Below are 21370 nucleotides of genomic sequence, written 5' to 3'. Positions count from 1 at the left end.
TCGAGAACCTCGCGTGGCAGCTGCAGACTCAGTCCATGACCACCCTGGTGGGGTGGGGGGGACTGGGCCAGTCGGATCTTCGGGCGTGCGGCCGATCGGGGGGGCCTACATCTTGCAGCTGTCTCCGAGGTCCGAGTCCACTTTAGCGCGGCCGCTGGAGGCCGCCTCCGTGTGCATGCGCGGACTCGAAACCGGAAGTGTGGGGACCCATATCCGCAACTGAAGCTGCATGAAAAACTCCGGGTCCCTGCTTGCCCCCTGCAGGTGAGTGAATCCGCTCAAACTTTCTTCAGGAATCTTCGGAATGAAACGTCAGCGTTTGTACGCCGGCGTGGGGACATAGCTCCATTTTGGGAGAATCCAGCCCAGAAGGACTGAGGATTGGGAGCAGTTTAAAATTCAGCAAAGAGGGACCAAAGGATTGATTACGAAGGGAAAAATAGAGTACGAGAGTTAGCTTGTAAAGAACATAAAAACTGACTGTAAAGTTTTCTGTAGCTACGTGAAGAGAAAAAGATTGGTGAAGACAAATATAGGCCCTTTACAGTCAGAAACAGGGGAATGTATGAACGGGGTCAAAGAAATGACCGAACAACTAAACTAAAGCGAAAGTGGGATTAGGTTATTTAGTTGGATGGTCAGTCATGATCATAGTGAATAGCAGAGCAGACTCGAAGGGCCGAATGGCCTCCTCTTGCTCCTGTTTTCTATGTTTAACTCTTCAGCACCAACATAAAACCCAATAACACTATTTTAAGTTAAAAGTATGCCAGAATTCAAAGTTCTCATCGCTCTTCTGACTGGGAGCAGCCTATCCTTAAGACCCTTCCACAACTTCTTTCTCCCTCTGGCCAATCTCCCGAGACGCTGATCCCCCAGGCCTCTTGCATCGTCTCCGCCCGGACTTCAGACACTTTTTTCCCTCCGGTTAACAGGACTTCGGCTCAGGGGGCTTTGTGCATTACCTCTTCTGGCCACTGCAGTGCTGTTCCTAGAGAAACTGGAGAGCTGCTGGCCCATCTGATGAGTGACGGCTCTCCATGGTGAGAATTCCTCCCAATTGAGGGTGGAAGCAGCGCTTTATGCCAATCAACAACTCGTTGGAGCATAATATGGCAGTGGGACTGTAGGATTCTAAATATTCACACCATGGTGTCAGTTTACCCTGACCTATTCCATAGATCCTGTTCTTTTTCAGTCCTACTGTTATAATTCGGATCTTAATATTATTCCTTCCAATGTAACTTATTTTATCTGTTCCAACTTTTTCTCCTGAGAGCTTCTAAAATTAGAAATCATGAACATCTCAGCTAACATCATCTGTTTTCGAAAGGGAAGCAACTTGAAAAGAAATGCCTATGCCTGCATGATTCAAAAGTTGGTTTTACTTCCAATCAAATGACAAAGGTTTCCAGATTGATTGATTTAAGTAATGGTTATCAGCAGATCAATCTTTGATTTATTTTTAATGCAGGAGTATGGCATTGTGACAGAGTATCAACCTTGATCGCATTGAATGGCAAAGTAGGCTATTTGTGCTCCTGTTTTTATGAAAGGAATGTTGGTCAATGAGTCTTGTAAGGTTTAAATATACATTTCTCATGCACAAAAGTAAATTCAGTATGTGAAAGCTCTATACCCTTTTACTGTAAATAACAGTTTTTTTTCCTTGTTTTGTTACAGCAAGATGGAAGTCCAGACAATGTGAGACTGAAAGGTGAGTTTACTCATGGATTTTTTAATTTTAGAGTTTTGGTGAGAGAATTGATACTGATGTATAAAATATTGTTTTTTGCCCACAGTTTACTTTTTGTACTTTTGCAATAATTGATTTTAGTTCAAAATGCTGTACTGATAATGGAAACACGTCAGTTCATCTGTAAATTATTAGAAATGAAAATGAAGTGGGTTTTATAACGGACAGGCAATCTGCTAGGCTAGATTGCCACTTAAGGTGAAAATTATCCCTGTAAATAATATGGAAAATAAGAGAACCGATTGCATTCAAGAATTACCCATTTTAAGTACTTTGAATACTTAAGTAGTATAACTTTTCTTTCTTAAAATAGTGTTTTTCGGTGGCTCGCTGAGAGTAGCTTGTATTTATGAAAGGGATGGAGCAAGTTCCTCGCTAGTTCATAAATGGAACTTTAAATCAAGTTGCCTAATCCCTGTTTATTTAGATTTAGAACGCATGGTAGCATAGTGGTTAGCATCAATGCTTCACAGCTCCAGGGTCCCAGGTTCGGTTCCCGGCTGGGTCACTGTCTGTGCGGAGTCTGCACGTCCTCCCCGTGTGTGCGTGGGTTTCCTCCGGGTGCTCCGGTTTCCTCCCACAGTCCAAAGATGTGCGGGTTAGGTGGATTGGCCATGCTAAATTGCCCATAGTGTTCAAAAAAAAAAGTAAGGTTAAGGGGGAGTTGTTGGGTTATGGGTATAGGGTGGATACGTGAGTTTGAGTAGGGTGATCATTGATCGGCACAACATCGAGGGCCGAAGGGCCTGTTCTGTGCTGTACTGTTCTAAGTTCTAAATTCTAAATTCTAACGCACGTTTTTTTCAGTTTCCTACTTTCTATATCTTAACTATGCATAAAGGTTAAGAAAGGACTCTGCGTTACTCCTTATGTAAAATCTTTTCATTGGGGACATGTAATCCAAATTGTTTAGTGCATTGCAAACAACTACTAAAGCTGAGTGAAGCATTATAATCCAGGTAAAATTTGCTGTTTATTTCACCTTAATTTTGGCGATCCAATTTCTTAAAACATTTGACCGACCAAGGAACTCGCTTTAAGTCAAAAGCGTTTGCTATATAATAATCCTCATGAGACACACGGGGACACGTTAATTGATCTCCCCTTTGGACTTGTGGAATATGCATTTCCCCACTTCACTTGAGTCAAAGTCTCCTGAATGACACGTTTTGCAGGGTATTTCTTGGCATTGAAAAACATCACTCTATTCAGTGGCACTTTGCCGTTTTCGTCTGCCTCGGGAGATTCACTCTGCCAAGGTCGCACTTGGACGGATTTCCTGCTGGCGAGTTTAGATCAGGACGCCATTTTGTCCAGCAGCCTCGATCTTCCCCTCCCTTTCAGACTCTCCCTCAACTCCCCCTAATTTTAGGGAGGCCCCAAGGAACCCTCCCCGTCATCCCCTCTCTACCTGACAAGCCCCCCCCCCCCCTCGCGTCCAACCTCTGCACTGACAGTAGGGCAATCCTAATGGTGCCAAGGTGGCTCTTCCAGTGTCCCCAGGTTGCACTGCTAATGTGCCAGGTTGGTCGTGCCAAGATGTCTGGGTGTCACCCTGCCCTGTCCCTGACCACCTGAGGGTCTCCAATTGTCATGGAGACCCACCCCCCCCTAATGCTGTTACACCTGCTCCATGTTTGTGTGGACCAGTATTAAATGGCACCTTTGCAAGGTCTCCCAAGGCATGGTTGGTTGTGGCCCCGTGCCCAGGAGAATCCCACGCCCAGGTATTTAAATGAGCCTTAAGGCTATTAACTATTCACATCTGAATCTTATGCAGCGAGAGCAGGATCTAGATAGTGATGCCTCGCGAGATTTCATTGAATTTTGTGAGAGGTTTCAAACGTGGGAATCTCATGAGAGGCCTCTCACGAGATTAAACGGCCTTGTATCAACATCAATTAGAGCTCGCGAAGCCGCTGAATTGCACCCATGGTATCTGTTACTGCACTGCCTTGTTCACTTATCATTTATGTTGTATTTTCTGTACATCAGTAAAAAATATTTCTCCATATGAAATGTGAGGTGATTCACTTTGGAAAGAATAACAGGAATGCGGAATATTTGGCTAATGGTAAAATTCTTGGTAGTGTGGATGAGCAGAGGGATCTCGGTGTCCATGTACATAGATCCCTGAAAGTTGCCACCCAGGTTGAGAGGGTTGTGAAGAAGCCCTATGGTGTGTTGGCCTTTATTGGTAGAGGGATTGAGTTCCGGAGCCATGAGGTCATGTTGCAGTTGTACAAAACTCTAGTACGGCCGCATTTGGAGTATTGCGTACAGTTCTGGTCGCCTCATTATAGGAAGGACGTGGAAGCTTTGGAACGGGTGCAGAGGAGATTTACCAGGATGTTGCCTGGTATGGAGGGAAAATCTTATGAGGAAAGGCTGATGGACTTGAGGTTGTTTTCGTTAGAGAGAAGAAGGTTAAGAGGTGACTTAATAGAGGCATACAAAATGATCAGAGGGTTAGATAGGGTGGACAGCGATAGCCTTCTTCCGCGGATGGAGGTGGCTAGCACGAGGGGACATAGCCTTAAATTGAGGGGTAATAGATATAGGACAGAGGTCAGAGGTGGGTTTTTTACGCAAAGAGTGGTGAGGCCGTGGAATGCCCTACCTGCAACAGTAGTGAACTCGCCAACATTGACGGCATTTAAAAGTTTATTGGATAAGCATATGGATGATAATGGCCATTAGTTTTTTCCATGTCGGTGCAACATCGAGGGCCGAAGGGCCTGTACTGCGCTGTATCGTTCTATGTTCTATGTTCTATATATAAAGATCTAAAAGAAAATAAATGTAGCTGTTTATGTAGAGTACAGCTTGGTAGCATAGTGAGTAGCATAGTGGTTAGCACTGTGGCTTCACAGCGCTAGGGTCCCAGGTTCGATTCCCTGCTGGGTCACTGTCTGTGCGGAGTCTGCACATTCTCCCCGTGTCTGCTTGGATTTCCTCTGGGTGCTCCGGTTTCCTCCCACAGCCCAAAGACGTGCAGGTGAGGTGGATTGGCCATGATAAATTGCTCTTAGTGTCCAAAAAGGTTAGGAGGGGTTATTAGGTTAGGTGGATAGGATGGAAGTGAGGGCTTAAGTGGGTTGGTGCAGACTCGATGGGCCGAATGGCCTCCGTCTGCACTGTATATTCTATGTTCCAGAGTAGGGCTTGCAGGAATTACACATTTGGAATTCAAGGATTAGCAGTCCATGATTTTCTGACCATGAACTCAAAAACACGTAACACTGGTGGCAACCTTGAGCAGGATTGAATCATTGTTCAACTTAAAGATTCTGAATAAGAAAAATACTTTAATATACACAGTTTCAGCAATATTTTGTAAAGAATGAAAGGTCCAATTTCATTCAGCATTTCTTATGTTTCATATTTCCTGGATCTCACTATGTCTGTGCACATTGAACATCCTAGGTATAGTCGCGCATCCCACTCTGCAACCCAAATACCCGCCCCTTGCCCCACAAAACCAACACCACAAAGATTTAATGTAGTTGTAGTAAGTAAGATTCGAATATTTATTTACTGCAGTGGACAAGGAAGGCACAACAGAGTTAATTTTCTGATGCCGAGTATCTTTAGATGCTGGCAGCACAACACAGATGCGCACTTGCAGTTTTCCAATATGTCGCTACCAGCAGGCAATGTTTTCCATTGTGAGACTGTATTTAGAAAACTGTTTTTCAGAAAGAAATGAGAAAAAAACATAGGGTTATATTTGATAGTCACAACAGTGGCAGAGTCCTGCAATTTCCAAGAGTCACAATGGGAGTAAATCCCAAACCAAGGGTGTAAGCTGGTGGCCTGTTCATGTGGCTTGCCCACTCTCAGCTCTTGTCACACACTCTTCTCTTCATCAAAACACACACACACACACACACACACACACACACACACACTTTCTCCTCATCAACAACACACTCGCCTGCTCCTCAACACACACTCGCCTGCTCCTCAACACACACTCAGCTGCTCATCAACAAAACACACACACTTTTCTCATCAACAACACACACACACTCTGCTCCTCATCAAAACACACGCACTCGCCTCATCATCAGCACACACTGTCCTCCTCATCAACACACACACATACACATATTCTCCTCCTCCTCATGGTCCCTCAGCACTCACTGGCAGTCAAGTCAGGAAAATAGCAGCATGGAGATCTGCTCCTCAATTTGTGGATGCAGACCTGACCAGACTTCTGGATACCTTGGAGGAGAAACTGGGCACCCTGTACTACCGGGGTGTCCCAAAGATTTCACATGCAGGAGATGGTGCAGACATTGCATGGCACCCAGGCCAAAACTGCTAGGGTGTCGCCCACAGTGGAAAACCTCGAACACGACGTCCAAGTCATGAGTGGTGGTGTCCATGCTGAGGGCCTCGACATCACGTCCCATTTGCTGAGGGACATGTCCCAGGTACGGGGTGGACATTGCTGAGGCACTCCAGGTCTTGGCCCATTGACAGAGGACCATCGCTGAGGGCATTGACACCATGGTACTGACAGTGGGAGGCTTCCAGGACTGGCAGGGCCAGATAACTCGGAGGCTTTGAGGAGCTCACTCCAGCTGCCACTCTTGACCATGGAGTAACTTGGGGCCCTGCAGGCCCCCTCAGAGATGAGAAAGCACTGGAGCCCATCACTGGGCCCTCCACCAAGGAGACTCAGGCAGCCAACAGTCCTTCAGAACCGCCCCCTCCTGACACCGGCGCACCTCAAGGGCACGGGAACAGGGTGGAATGAAATGAAATGAAATAAAAATCGCTTATTGTCACAAGTAGGCTGCAAATGAATTTACTGTGAAAAGCCCCTAGTCGCCACATTCGGATGCCTGTTCCGGGAGGCTGGTATGGGAATTGAACCGTGCTGCTGGCCTGCCTTGGTCTGCTTTCCAAGCCAGCGATTTAGCCCTGTGCTAAACCAGTCCCTATGACACCGGTAAGTTGGCTGGAGCCGTCTGTCTCCAGGCTTTCCAGAAGGTGACTGCCAAGGGGCATCAAAGCCCACCGGGCACGGAACGCAGCAGGCCACCTCCACCTCTGATGTGCATACAAATTGACGTAGAACTAGACCACGGAGGAACAAGAGGTTTTAGGAACACTGAGTGGGCACTGATAAGGTCAGTAATCATAGTAAGGGGAAAAGATAATTGTCACATTAAAATGTGCACCAGTGAAACATGTCACACCTGAAACATGTCATGTATCTGTCATTATAATCTTCACAACAGGATGGGTCTCTCTCACCATCTGGAGTCGTTTCCTACTGCAGGCTAACAATCCCCATTACTCACTGGACACAGTTCTTCCTCCCCTGCCCCCCCTCATCCCCGCCTCACTACCACAGTTCCAAAATAAGTAGCCCCTGATGCAGACTCCGTCATGAGAATGGCTGTGAGCGTGCTATCAGCAGAAAGACATAATGACAACTTGAGTACCACAGCTTTCCTCACAGTGAGTGGTGTGTGGGGCGGGGGGGGGGGGGGGGGGGGGGGGGGGGGAGGGAGAGAGAGCTGACAGACACACAGTCATGTCTCATGCGAATCTGGAGATGATGAAGGCCTCCCTGGTCCTCCGGGCCAGTTGGACCCTTGTTGTCCTCCGTTCTTTGGCTCCTCCTTCGACTCATCCTCCAGCCCCTCTGAGTCCGCCCCCTCCTCAGGTGATGATAGAACTGGTGGCAATGTGGGCCTCATTGTATCGGGACTCCACCTTGGTCTCAGACCTCCACACCGGCATCATCAGCCAAGAACTCAGCAGGTATCCCTTGTCCCCCACTAGCCAACCTGTCATTCTGGGCTGGTCCTCAAAGACACTGGGGATTTCCAAGAGTCCCAGGATGTAGCTGTCATACACACCACCAGGGTAGCGCGCACGCATGTACATGATCCTTAGGAAGTGGTTGCACACAATCTGAACATTCAGGGAGCAGAACCCCTTCCTATTGATAGAGGGCATTCACAGATGTCCTGGTGTTGGCAGGGCGACATACGTGCCATCGATGGCTCCCTGGACCTGGGGCATCCCGGCAAATCCTGCAGCCTGGGCATCTTGGTGGGCGTGGTTCAAGTTGAAGGTGATATAATCTAATGCCTGGGCATACAGAGCATCCGTCACCTCCCTGATGCACCTGTGGGCAGATGACTGTGAGATGCCGCACTTTAGCCCTGGAATGATCTGGTGGCGTAAAGATTAACTGCTACTATGACCTTCACGATCACCATCTTCCTCCTCCATGGGGTGTCATATCTGCGTCGACGTGGTATAGGTGTTGCACTGTCTCCCTGCTGAGACGCAGTCTTCTGTGGCAAATGCTATCTGGCAGCATATTGTACGACCATCAAGTCGTGTACACCCTCTCGCCTCGTCGATGTGCTCTTCTGGCCCCCTCCTCAGCCTAATGGATGGTCGAGTCTTGAGAGCATGTGTGGCAGCCCCCCACAGATGTGGTGCAGACTCCATCCATCCAGCAACATCCAGTCCGCAAATCATCATCTCAAGACGGGCCACCTGATCTTTCAAGGAGGCACCTGAGGGTTCAGGGACCGCTACCACACCCAACAAAACTAATCTCTCCTTTGAGTTAGCCTTCAGCTGTCATGCTAGAGGCTGGTCACAATCAATGAAGTGTGAAATGCTGGTTTGGCACAGTGGGTTAAATAGCTGGCTTTTAATGCAGAACAATGCCAGCAGTGCGGGTTCAATTCCCGTACTAGCCTCCCCGAACACGCCGGAATGTGGCGACTAACGACTTTTTACAGTAACTTCTTTGAAGCCTACTTGTGACAATAAGTGATCATTAGTATTGGAGGCTGGTTTAGCACAGGGCTAAATAGCTGACTTTTAAAGCAGACCATGGCAGGCCAGCAGTGCGGGTTCAATTCCCGTACCAGTCTCCCCGAACAGGTGTCGGAATGTGGCGACTAGGGGCTTTTCACAGTAACTTCATTTGAAGCCTTCTTGTGACAATAAGCGATTTTCGTTTCAAAAGCAATGTGAACACCCAAGTACAAAGGTATAAAAGAAGGCAGACTGAAATCACAGAGCCCATTGCAACCTCAAGGGGATGAAATGGATTTTCTTGAGACAAGCTGTCCTGGAAGAATTTGTGAGGACAGACAAACTACAGCTGTGGTTGGCCCTGTTAGGGGTCTCCACAATATTTAAAGATAGCTTGACTGCCTCACATATGCAAACAGAACCCACGCACCCCCAACCCAGGGGCGACCCCCGACCTGAACCCCTCCAGTCCCCCAAACAATCCCAGCCCCCCTTGAAGGGCCCCACCCCGCTCAATACTGGGCCCTCAGCTGCGGTGCCCTTGAGCTGCATGCAGGTAAATGGAGAGGGCAATTTACCTCCTTATTCCCCCTCGGTGTTCATGGCGCCTGGTCACTGCATTTGTAGAGGTGCACAAAATGATGCTTGACTTCCCACTGGGCACACAGGTGACTCCCGGCATTTGATTAAATCTCACTAATGGGATTAAGATGAATGCTGATGTGGTTTGATCAGGTCGTTGCCTTTCTGGGAGAGATCCTGAATACGCCAGCTGGAGCAAGCTAGGAAATGCCAAACTGTTTGAAGCCTGGCGCGATACACACTTTTGGACTTTCCTGCTGTTCTCCCAAAATGGTGGAATCGGCGCTGGGCACAACGCAGTCAGTAAATCGTACCCCAAGTCTCCATTTATAATGCTAATTTTAGATCGAACCTATTTACTTATAAATCACACACATAACTGCTCATGAACCTCACACCTTGACCCTTTAATCTCACATTTCAATTCATCACGGTAGCATGGTGGTTAGCATCAATGCTTCACAGCTCCAGGGTCCCAGGTTCGATTCCCGGCTGGGTCACTGTCTGTGTGGAGTCTGCACGTCCTCCCCGTGTGTGCGTGGGTTTCCTCCGGGTGCTCCGGTTTCCTCCCACAGTCCAAAGATGTGCGGGTTAGGCGGATTGGCCATGCTAAAATTGCCCGTAGTGTAAGGTTAATGGGGGGATTGTTGGGATACGGGTTACGTGGGTTTAAGTAGGGTGATCATTGCTCGGCACAACATCGAGGGCCGAAGGGCCTGTTCTGTGCTGTACTGTTCTATGTTCTATGTTCTATCACAATTGTCACTAACACACACACTCAGACATTAACTCTCCACTTTAACATTCAGAATCCTCATTAACACACACAATCTCCTCATTCACACTGAAGCACTGAGACATATACTTCCATTTAACATACTCATACACACCTCACTAACATCGATTCGCGTATGTGTGCACATGCACTTGGAATCTGTGGCCTCAACGCTAAGTGGAAGGCTCGTGAAACAAAAATTGACATTTGCGCCGTGGTAGTTTGGCCTCATCCAGCTTCAATCATTTTGCTTAAATATTGCTTTTATTGGATGTGGTGAATATAATATATAGATGTATACATGTTAATTCACACTGTCTATGTAAGCGCAGTAGCGCTATCCTACCACTAGGGGGAGTAGCGCTGGGAGCACTCAGGAACTTGTACTGGGCTCCACCCTTGGCTCCGCCCATGACTCCTCCCTCTAGTGCAGCTGTATAAATACCCTTGTCCAGAGTCAGCCTGAGTTCACTACGAGTTCATCAACATTTAACAGGCTGGCTCTGAAGTAAGTCGATTAAAGCCTAGATTCATATCGGAAAAACGTGTCTGGTGAATTGATGGCTCCGTCAATTTAATCGACTTAAGAACAGTAAAGATCGATTATGGAATCGGTCCTCCAGCCTGGATGCCTGGAACTCGACCCGCAGGATGCAGAGGCTAAAGAAATCTTCTCCCACTGGATCCGGTGCTTCAAGGCCTACCTGGCAGAAGCGAGCACAGCCGAAACGACAGAGGATCAGAAGCTAAGTCTACTGCACGCGAGGGTGAGCCACAGAATCTCTACGCAACTAAACTCGGCCAGTTCATATACTGCGGCGCTAGCAGTTCTCGATAAAATTTATGTAAGGCCCATTAATGAAGTTTACGCTCGCCATGTGTTCACGACTCGCCGCCAGCGGCCTACGGAATCACTCGCCGAATTCCTAAGTGAAGTTAATAATTTGTCCAATGACTGTAATTACCAAGTGGTTGCTGCGGCTGAACACAGGGAATTGGCGGTACGCGATGTTTTTGTAGCGGGCCTCAGGTCTAACTATGTGCGCCAACGACTGCTGGAAAAGGGGGCCCAGGACTTAGAAACGACTGTGGAAGCTGCTACCACGATGGAGGTCTCCTTCCGCAGGCTTAACTCGTTCCCCGCGGACCCCGCGACCCAATCGTGGGCCCCCGACCAGCGAATCCCCCAGGCCTGTGCTACGCGGCCGCCCAGCCACCATGCTGCCCCAGCCAGCCACTATGCTGTTCCAGCCAGCCACTATGCTGCTCCAGCCTGCCATTTCTGCGGCCAGAACCAGCACCTGCGGCAGCACTGCCCGGCCCGCAACGCGACCTGCAGCAGCTGCGGGCGAAAAGGCCATTACGCAAGAGTGTGCCTCGCAAAAAGGGCCCCAGCTTCCAACTCCCCAGCGACTCGCAGTAATCGCTCCCCTCACTCGCAGGCCCGCGGGGCCCGAAACGCTGCGGCCTATGCCCCGACTCCGCCCCCTCCAGCCACGTGCGATCCATGGGGGCCGCCATCTTGGAAAACCTCCACCACGCAGCCGGCCACGTGCGGCTCATGGGGGCCGCCATCTTGGACGCCATCTTCCTCGCTGCCCTCCACGTGCGTCCCATGGGCCCGATCGGCATCTCCGCTCTCGGACAACTCTGCGGAAGAATTCGAATTCGACTATGGACTCAGAGGACAGTTATCACGGGGCCACTCCAGCACAACTGATCGAGCCGCCTTCTACCCGCAACTCAGTGCAGTCACCCTGGACCAATCACAACCAAAGAATCTACGAAACTCGATGGCAGAGGTCCATATCAACAGGTACAAAACGCCATGCCTCTTCGACTCCGGGAGCATGGAGAGCTTCATACATCCAGACCTGGTAAGACGCTGTTCGCTCCCCGTTTTCCCCGTGCAGCAAACTATCTCGCTCGCTTCAGGCTCTCATTCGGTCCAGATCCAGGGGCGCACCACCACGACACTTACAATCCGAGGCGCTAGCTACTCGAAATTTAAACTCTACGTTTTGCCCGAACTCTGCGTGCCACCTTATTAGGCCTAGACTTCCAATGCAACCTCAAGAGCCTCACCCTCAGCTTCGGAGGGCCCCTGCACCCACTCACGATCTGCAGCCTCGCTACGCTGCAAATCCCCCCCACCCCCTCTCTTTACCAATCTCACTAAGGACTGTAAACCCGTAGCCACTCGTAGCAGGCGGTATAGCCTGCAGGATAGGGTATTTGTCAGAGCAGAGGTCCGAAGGCTACTCAGTGAGGGTGTTATAGAGGCCAGCAATAGTCCCTGGAGAGCTCAGGTGGTGGTCGTTAAGACCAGGGAAAAATTCCGTATGGTGGTCGACTACAGTCAGACCATAAATAGATTTACGCTCCTCGACGCGAATCCCCTCCCCAGGATGGCAGACATGATAAACCAGATCGCCCAGTACCGGCTCATTTCCACGGTGGATCTGAAATCTGCATACCACCAGCTCCCAATCCGCCCGGAAGACCGCCACTACACGGCATTCGAGGCCGATGGCCGCCTCTTCCATTTCCTCCGGGTCCCTTTCGGCGTCACTAATGGGGTCTTGGTGTTCCAACGAGCAATGGACCGAATGGTGGATCAGCACGGGCTGCGGGCCACGTTTCCGTAGTTTGACAATGTCACCATCTGCGGCTATGACCAGCAGGACCACGACGCCAACCTCCACCGTTTTCTCCAGACGGCACAGAAACTGAATCTCACGTACAACAAGGAGAAATGTGTTTTCCGCACATCCAGACTAGCCATCCTCGGCTATGTCGTGGAAAACGGAGTCCTGGGCCCAGACCCGGACCGTATGCGCCCCCTCTTAGAACTCCCTCCCCCTCATTATCCCAAGGCCCTCAAACGGTGCTTGGGATTTTTTTCCTACTACGCCCAGTGAGTCCCTCAATATGCGGACAAAGCCCATCCACTCTTTAGGACCACACGATTTCCCCTGTCAGCCGAGGCACGCCAGGCCTTCGACGGCATCAAGGAGGACATCGCCAAAGCGGCCATACGGGCGGTGGATGAATCCACCCCATTTCAGGTAGAGAGCGACGCCTCAGAGGTAGCTCTTGCAGCCACGTTAAATCAGGCAGGGTGACCAGTTGCATTTTTCTCCCGTACCCTCTCTGCTTCAGAACTCCGACACTCTTCAGTCGAGAGAGAAGCACAAGCCATTGTGGAGGCTATCCGTCACTGGAGGCACTACCTCGCAGGTATGAGGTTCACCCTCATCACCGACCAAAGATCGGTTGCCTTCATGTTCTACAACTCGCAAAGGGGCAAAATTAAAAACGACAAAATTCTGAGGTGGAGGATCGAACTCTCCACCTACAATTACGATATCAAATATTGACCCGGGAAGCTCAACGAGCCTCCGGATGCCCTATCCCGCGGGACATGCGCCAGCGCGCAGATCGACCGATTAAAAGTCATCCACAATGACCTCTGCCACCCGGGGGTCACCCGGCTCGCCCACTACATCAGGGCCCGAAACCTGCCTTTCTCCAACGAGGAGGTAAAAGCGGTCACCAGGGACTGCCCGATCTGTGCGGAATGCAAACCGCACTTCTATAGACCAGACAGAGGGCCCACCTGGTCACGCCTCGCGATTAATTTCAAAGGGCCACTCCCCTCAACTAACAAGAACGTTTACTTCTTTTTTTAAAATAAATTTAGAGTACCCAATTATTTTTTCCAATTAAGGGGCAATTTAGCGTGGCCAATCCACCTACTCTGCACATCTTTTAGGTCGTGGGGGTGAAACCCACGCAGACACGGGGAGAATGTGCAAACTCCTCACGGACAGTGACCCAGAGCCGGGATTCGAACCCAGGTCCTCAGCGCCGTAGGCAGCAATGCTAACCACTGTGCCACCGTGCTGCCCAGAACGTTTACTTCTTAAACGTCGTAGATGAGTTCTCCCGTTTCCCATTCGCTATCCCGCGCCCCGACATGACCTCCCACACAGTCATTAGGGCCCTGCATAGCATCTTCACCCTGTTAGGTTTCCCCAGCTACGTACACAGCGACCGGGGTTCGTCCTTCATGAGCGACAAGCTGCGTCAGTACCTGATCGACAAGGGCATTGCCTCGAGCAGGACTACCAGCTACAACCCCAGGGGGAACGGGCAGGTGGAAAGGGAGAACGCGACGGTCTGGAAGACCGCCCTACTGACCCTCCGGTCTAGAAAGCTCCAAGTCTCCCAGTGGCAGGAAATCCTCCCGGACGCGCTCCACGCTTTTGTGCACGGTGACCAACCAGACCCCCCACGAGAGGCTCTTCATTTTTTCCAGGGGCACTACCATGGGGGTCTCACTTCCGGCATGGCTGAGGACGCCGGGCCCCGTACTTCTGAGGAAACACGTCAGGGCACACAAAACTGATCCCCTTGTTGAAAAGGTGCACCTGCTCCACTCCAACCCCCAGTACGCATTCGTCGAGTTCCCTGACGGCCGTCAGGACACAGTATCCCTCCGGGATCTGGCCCCCTCTACCCCCAAAGAAGGACCTCTCACCCTACATCCCATGCTGCCGCCCCCTTGCGCTCCTGAGCCCACGAGCTCGCTCCACCAGTTCCGTGCCCCCGCGCCGGCCAGCCCCCAGCGCCCCCAGTCCCCGGTCGAACCAGGAGAGTATGAAGCTCGGATACAACCCTCCCTGGAGTCCGCCATCGTACCCCAGCACACTACACCCGTCCAGCCACCGCAAGAGGCTGCAACCCTAGTGCTCCGCAGATCTCAGCGGACAATTCGACCACCAGACAGACTGACTTTATAGACCACCACCCCCGCTGGACTTGATTTTTTTGCAGGGGGTGAATGTGGTGAATGTAATATATAGATGTATATATGTTCATTCACACTGTCTTTGTAAGCGCAGTAGCGCTATCCTACCACTAGGGGGAGTAGCGCTGGGAGCACTCAGGAACTTGTACTGGGCTCCACCCTTGGCTCCGCCCACGACTCCTCCCCCTATTGCAGCTGTATAAATACCCTTGTCCAGATTCAGCCTGAGCTCACTACAAGTTCATCAACAGGTAACAGGCTGGCTCTGAAGTAAGTCGATTAAAGCCTAGATTCATATCGGAAACACGTGTCTGGTGAATTGATGGTTCCATCATTGGACAAGGACAGTTGCAATTGTACACTTTGTGCCAGCACAGGATGATTGATTTTCAGATTTGTAACTATTTTTATTTGTCACCGATAAGGAGAAACAGAACATTTAGTGTTAAAGGTTTCTGTATTTAATAGAAACAACATTGAATTGAAGTTATACAATTTTATTGCATGAATGTTGGTTTGCTGGTTACTATTTATGATTTGTCATGTGCTAATTAATTAGTACTAAGATTTATTGACATAGATCTTCAGAGAGATGATTACTTTCACAATTTTTACTGATCTTGCAAACAAGAATTGATTGTGCTTCTATTAAATTTCCCTGCTTGAGGCAAGATGGAAACCTTCAAGTTATATTTTCCCATGGTACAAAGTGGCCACTCCCTTTCATCCCGCAGTATTTATCATATCACATCCAAAAGCCTAAAGGACTTGGATTTTTTTTAAAAATCATTTGCAGGATGGGGGCATTGCTGGCTGAGACAGGATTATTGCCCATCCCTAATTGCCCTTGATTGCTGGGCCATTTTGGAGGGCATTTTAGGGTCAACCACATTGTTGTGGATCTGATCATGTGTAAGCCAGACCAAGTAAGGATGGAAAAGGGACTTTACTGGATCAGATGGCTTTTTATGTTAACCGACCATGGTTTCACTTATTTTATTACACTCCTTATCATCTTTTATTACACTTCTCTGTGTGTTTTGACATTCTACGGAGTGTAATATGTGTTACTCAAACCTTGGCTGCTGATGAGGTCTTCTGAATCTCGATGAAGAAGACTCAAACTTGTCCAGTAGTAACAAAAGATTTATTGAGTAACTATAACAATAATCGCGTGAGTTATTCACTTTAACGCTGATACTAGTGAAAAGGTTAACACGATATAACTACAGTAACTTTGCATAACTACACCAACCATCTGAGTTAATCTGAAACTCCTGTCCTGGCCACAGTACATCCAAAAAAGAGAGGGAGAGAGGCACAATGCGGTTGCATTGGTTTTTTTTTTGGTCCAGCCCTCTAGTGATCATCTGGTGCTACTGATTACACATTAACCCCTTGTGTACATGCACATACAGAGCTCACTACATCCCCCTTTTTTCTAGTGTTACATATTTTCTGTATGTTGTACAGAAAATTGAACAAACATAATGGACGTTTATTTGCAAATGCATTACATAAAATCAATGAGATAATCAGTCAAATGTTAATACATTTAGTCTCTTAGGTTTTATTTATTTGTTTGCTTGTGGTTCAGTCCGAACAAGTCATCATGAGATATTCAAATGGTTGAATCACTTTCTTTGATTTTGACTTTTTCCTATGCTTGTGGTAGCGATTCTGTGTTACATTTGCCTTAACAACTGTTTTGCTTTTTTGTCCTGGAGCAAATGCCATGCTATGTTTTTGTTGCTCCTTGTGGTTCCTTCTGTTTGTGCTCCTTGTGGTTGCTTCTTGTGGTAGTCGGTATTAGGGTTATTACGGTACCCAGGCTGTAAGACCATTGGTGTGGGAGATACCTGAGACAGCAAGATCATTGGTGAAGCCTGCCTGCTGGTTCCGCCCAGTAAGGCGGAGTATAAGAGTCTGTGTCTCCCCAGCTGCTGCATTCTGTGCCTGCACTGCTGGGGGAAACATCTAGTCCAATAAAGCCTTCAATTGTCATCCAATCTCGCTTCTGGAGTCATTGATCGAGCATCAATTTATTGGACTAGATTTTAAAGAATGGAGCTCCGCATCAAGCCGAAGTGTCTGCAACTCAGCCCCCATGCGGCAAACTCAGCGGCAATTTTCAAACACTGGCTGGCGTGCTTCAACGGGTAACCCACGACGGCCACGATTACACCCACTGAGGACCAGAAGATGCAAGTTCTCCACTCGAGGGTGAGCCCAGAGATCTACACCCTCATCGAGGATGTGGATGATTTTGAGGGCGCGATGGCCCTGTTGAAAGGACACTACATTCGGCCAGTAAACCAGGTCTACGCCTGACATCTGCTAGCGACAAGGTGACAAATCCCGGGGGAATCGCTGGATGAATTCTACCCTGCGCTTCTGGAACTGTGACTGCCTGCAAGTTTCAGCCAGCGACCACACAGAACTTTTAATCCGGGACGCATTCGTTGCAGGTATGCTGTCCTCCCAAATCCGTCAGCGGCTGCTCGAGAAAGAGACACTCAAAGGCCTCAAGGAGGCACGGGCCCTTGCTAGCTCCCTGGATGTGGCCTCCCGAAACGCCCGCGGTTACATCCCCAACCGCACGGCAACCCCTAGGGCAGCATGGAACCCACCCGCAGCCGACCCCGCTGCATCCCCCATCCCCCCACAAGCTTGTGCCGGGCGGCTACCAGGCTATCCCGAGGGGCCCCTCTGTTATTTCTGCGGGCAAGCCAAGCACCCCGGCAGCGCTGCCAGGCCCGCTCCTCCACCTGCAAATGGTGCGGCAAAAACCATTTCATGGCGGTATGCCAGGCCCGGGCGGTCACCGCCGTCTCTGGGGGCGAACCGGGGCCACCACCACAACGCTCACCACAGGCCACGTGCGGGCCCCGGGCGCCGCCATCTTGTTCCCCAGGGACCACGTGCGACGTGTTGGCGCCACCATCTTGCACACCCCCAGCCATGTGCGACCCATGGGCACTGTCATCTTGGCTGGAGTCTCAGGACCCCGACTCGGATGACCACACACCACCGAGAAAAATCTTCAACTTTTACCATGACTTGCCTCGGTGACCCTGGACCAGTTTCGGCCCCGAATGCTCTCGACCACGATGACGACCGTGCTCATCAATGGACACAAAACATCCTGCCTGATTGACTCCGGGAGCATAGAGAGCTTCATACACACCAACACGGTAAGGCGCTGTACCCTTCCCATACACCTAGTTAACCAAAGGATCTCCCTGGCCTCCGGGTCTCACTCTGCAGAGATCAAAGGGTTCTGCGTAGCAAACCTCACTGTCCAGGGACGGGAATTAAAAAATTTCCGACTCTATGTCCTTCCTCACCTCTGCACTGCCACGCTCCTAGGGTTAGATTTCCAATGCAACCTCCAGAGCTTAACCTGTAAATTCGGCAGCCCTATACCCCCCCTCACTGTCTGCAGCCTCGCAACCCTCGAGGTCGACCCACCTTCCCTTTTTGCAAACTTCACCCTGGATTGCAAACCCATCACCACCAGGAGCAGACGGTACAGTGCCCAGGACCGGACCTTCATTCGATTGGAAGTCTAGCGGTTACTGAAAGAAGGTATTATCGAGGCTAGCAACAGCCTCTGGAGAGCTCAAGTAGCGGTTGTAAAGACCGGAGAGAAGCACAGGATGGTCATTGATTATAGTCAGACCATCAACAGGTATACGCAGCTTGACGCGTACCCTCTCCCCCGCATATCTGATTTGGTTACACAGATTGCACAATACAAGGTCTTTTCCACGGTGGACCTCAAATCCGCCTACCACCAGCTCCCCATCCGCCCGGACAACCGCAAATACACTGAATACGAAGCAGTTAGGCGGCTCTACCTCTTCCTAAGGGTTCCCTTCGGTGTCACAAATGGAGTCTCGGTCTTCCAATGGGAGATGGACCGAATGGTTGACCAGTACAGTTTGCGGGCCACGCTTCCGCACCTCGAGAATGTCACCATCTGCGGCCACGACCAGCAGGACCGCAACACCAACCTCCGAAAATTCCTCCATACCACAACAATCCTTAATCTCACCGACAACAAAGGCAAATGCGTGTTCAGCACCGACCGTCTAGCCATCCTCGGCTACGTTGTGCATGATGGAGTTATAGGCCCAGATCCCAAACGCATGTGCCCCTTCATGGAATTTCCCCTCCCACACTGCTCCAAGGCCCTGAAACGCTGCCTGGGATTTTTTTCATATTACGCCCAGTGGGTCCCCAATTATGCGGACAAGGCCCGCCCACTAATCCAATCCACCATTTTTTCCCTGTCGGCAGAGGCCCGCCAGGCCTTAGAACATAGAACATAGAACAGTACAGCACAGAACAGGCCCTTCGGCCCTCAATGTTGTGCCGAGCCATGATCACCCTACTCAAACCCACGTATCCACCCTATACCCGTAACCCAACAACCCCCTCCCCATTAACCTTACTTTTTTTAGGACACTACGGGCAATTTAGCATGGCCAATCCACCTAACCCGCACATCTTTGGACTGTGGGAGGAAACCGGAGCACCCGGAGGAAACCCACGCACACAGGCGGAGGACGTGCAGACTCCACACAGACAGTGACCCAGCCGGGAATCGAACCTGGGACCCTGGAGCTGTGAAGCATTTATGCTAACCACCATGCTACCCTGCTGCCCTGCTACACTTCTTTCAAGACTGTAGAATGAAGTCCATCCGGATCTGTGGATTTGTTAGCCCACAGCTCCAACCATTTTCTCAATACGACAACTACCCTGGTGATTGTAATTTTCCAGAGTTCCTCCATGTCCTGGCTTACAACTATAGAATCATAGAATTTACAGTGCAGAAGGAGGCTATTCAGCCCATCACGTCTGCTCCAGCCCTTGGAAAGAACGCCCTACTTAAGCCCACACCTCCACTCAATCCCTGTAACCCTACCTAATCTTTTTGGACACTATGGGGAAGTTAGCATGGCCAATTCACCCTAATCTGCACATCTTTGGACTGTGGGAGGAAACCGGAGCACCCGGAGGAAACCCACGCACACACAGGAAGAATGTTCAGACTCCGCAAGGACAGTGACTCAAGCTGGGAATTGACCTGGGAGCCTGGAGCTGTGAAGCAACAGTATTAACCATTGTGCCACCCTTTAACTATTTAAATTAACCACGAATGGTAATTTTTCTTCCTCATTGGAATGTATCCGTTCTATGTATTCGGAAATACCTTTGAAATGGCTGCCACTGCATCTCTATTGGCCCATCACTTCCCTAACTTTCTGGTTCACTTTAACTAGTTTTGCATTCATGCCCTCATAATTCCCCTTATTTAAGTTTAGGGCTCATATTCAACGTACTCTTCTTTCCCTCATATTGAATGTAAAATTTGAACCTATTATGATCACTGTTACCTACAGGTACCTTCAATACATGGTTATCAATTGATCCTGTCTCATTGCACAATACCAGGTCAAGTATAGCCTGCTCTCTGGTTGGCTCCAAAAGATGCTATTCTAAGAAAAAATCAGCCGCATAAAAGCATAAAAGCAACGTCCACGATGTACGCAATCGACAAATCCCTTCCATTCCAAGTCGAGAGCGACGCGTCCGACGTAGCTCTGGCGGCCACCTTCTGGTGGCCTTCTTCTCACGCACCCTCCATGCTTCAGAAATCCCTCATTCCTCCATTGAAAAGGAGGCCCAGGCCGTAGTAGACGCTGTGCAGCACTGGAGGTATTACCTGGCCGGCAGGAGATTCACACTCCTCACTGACCAATGGTCGGTTGCTTTCATGTTCGATAATGCACAAGTTAAAGAACGATAAGATCTAATGGTGGAGGATTGAGCTCTCCACCTACAACTATGAGATCTTGTATCATCCCGGGAAGCTAAACGAGCCTCCTGATGCCCTATCCCACGGCACATGTGCCAACGAACAAGTGGACCGACTCCGGGCCCTCCATGAGGACCTCTGCCACCCGGGGGTCACTCGATTCTTCCATTTTATCAAGACCCGCAACCTGCCCTACTCCATCGAGGAGGTTAGGACCACCACCAGGAACTGCCAAATCTGCGCGGAGTGCAAGCCGCACTTCTACAGGCCAGAGAAAGCGCGGTAAAGGCTTCCGGTCCCTTTGAACGCCTCAGTATGGACTTCAAGGGGCCCCTCCCATCCACCGACCGCAACACTTACTTCCTGAACGTGATTAACGAGTACTCCCGGTTCCCATTCACCATCCGCTGCCCCGACATGACCGCAGCCACCGTGATAAAAGCCCTCCACAGTATCTTTACACAGTTCGGTTTCCCCGTCTACATACACAGCGATAGGGGGTCCTCCTTCATGAGCGACGAACTGCGTCAATACCTGCTCAGCAAGAGTATTGCCTCAAGCAGGACGACCAGTTATAACCCCCAGGGAAACGGACAGGTAGAGAGGGAGAATGGAATGGTCTGGAAGACCGTCCTACTGGCCCTGTGGTCCAGGAATCTCCCAGTCTCCCGCTGGCAGGAGCTCCTCCACTCCATCAGATCACTGCTGTGTACCACGACAAACAAAACACCTCATGAATGTCTCCTTGTCTTCCCTAGGAAGTCCTCCTCTGGGACCTCGCTCCCAACCTGGCTGGCAGCTCCTGGACCCATCCGC

The 21370-nt window shown here is 49.9% G+C and overlaps 1 protein-coding gene across 1 annotated transcript in view; it reads left to right on the top strand.

Annotated features, from left to right (window-relative positions):
• LOC119963175 (follistatin-related protein 5-like) overlaps positions 1-21370 on the top strand; it is an 877034-nt gene that overhangs the window by 92730 nt on the left and 762934 nt on the right. Inside the window, 1 exon segment of the mRNA XM_038791890.1 lies at positions 1684-1717. Coding sequence (XP_038647818.1) covers positions 1684-1717 — 34 coding nt within the window.

The sequence above is a fragment of the Scyliorhinus canicula genome, chromosome 3 (genome assembly GCF_902713615.1).
Source record: "Scyliorhinus canicula chromosome 3, sScyCan1.1, whole genome shotgun sequence".
NCBI lineage: Eukaryota > Metazoa > Chordata > Chondrichthyes > Carcharhiniformes > Scyliorhinidae > Scyliorhinus > Scyliorhinus canicula.
Note: the sequence above shows the minus strand (reverse complement) of the source record. Positions and strands in the feature narration are given on the sequence as shown.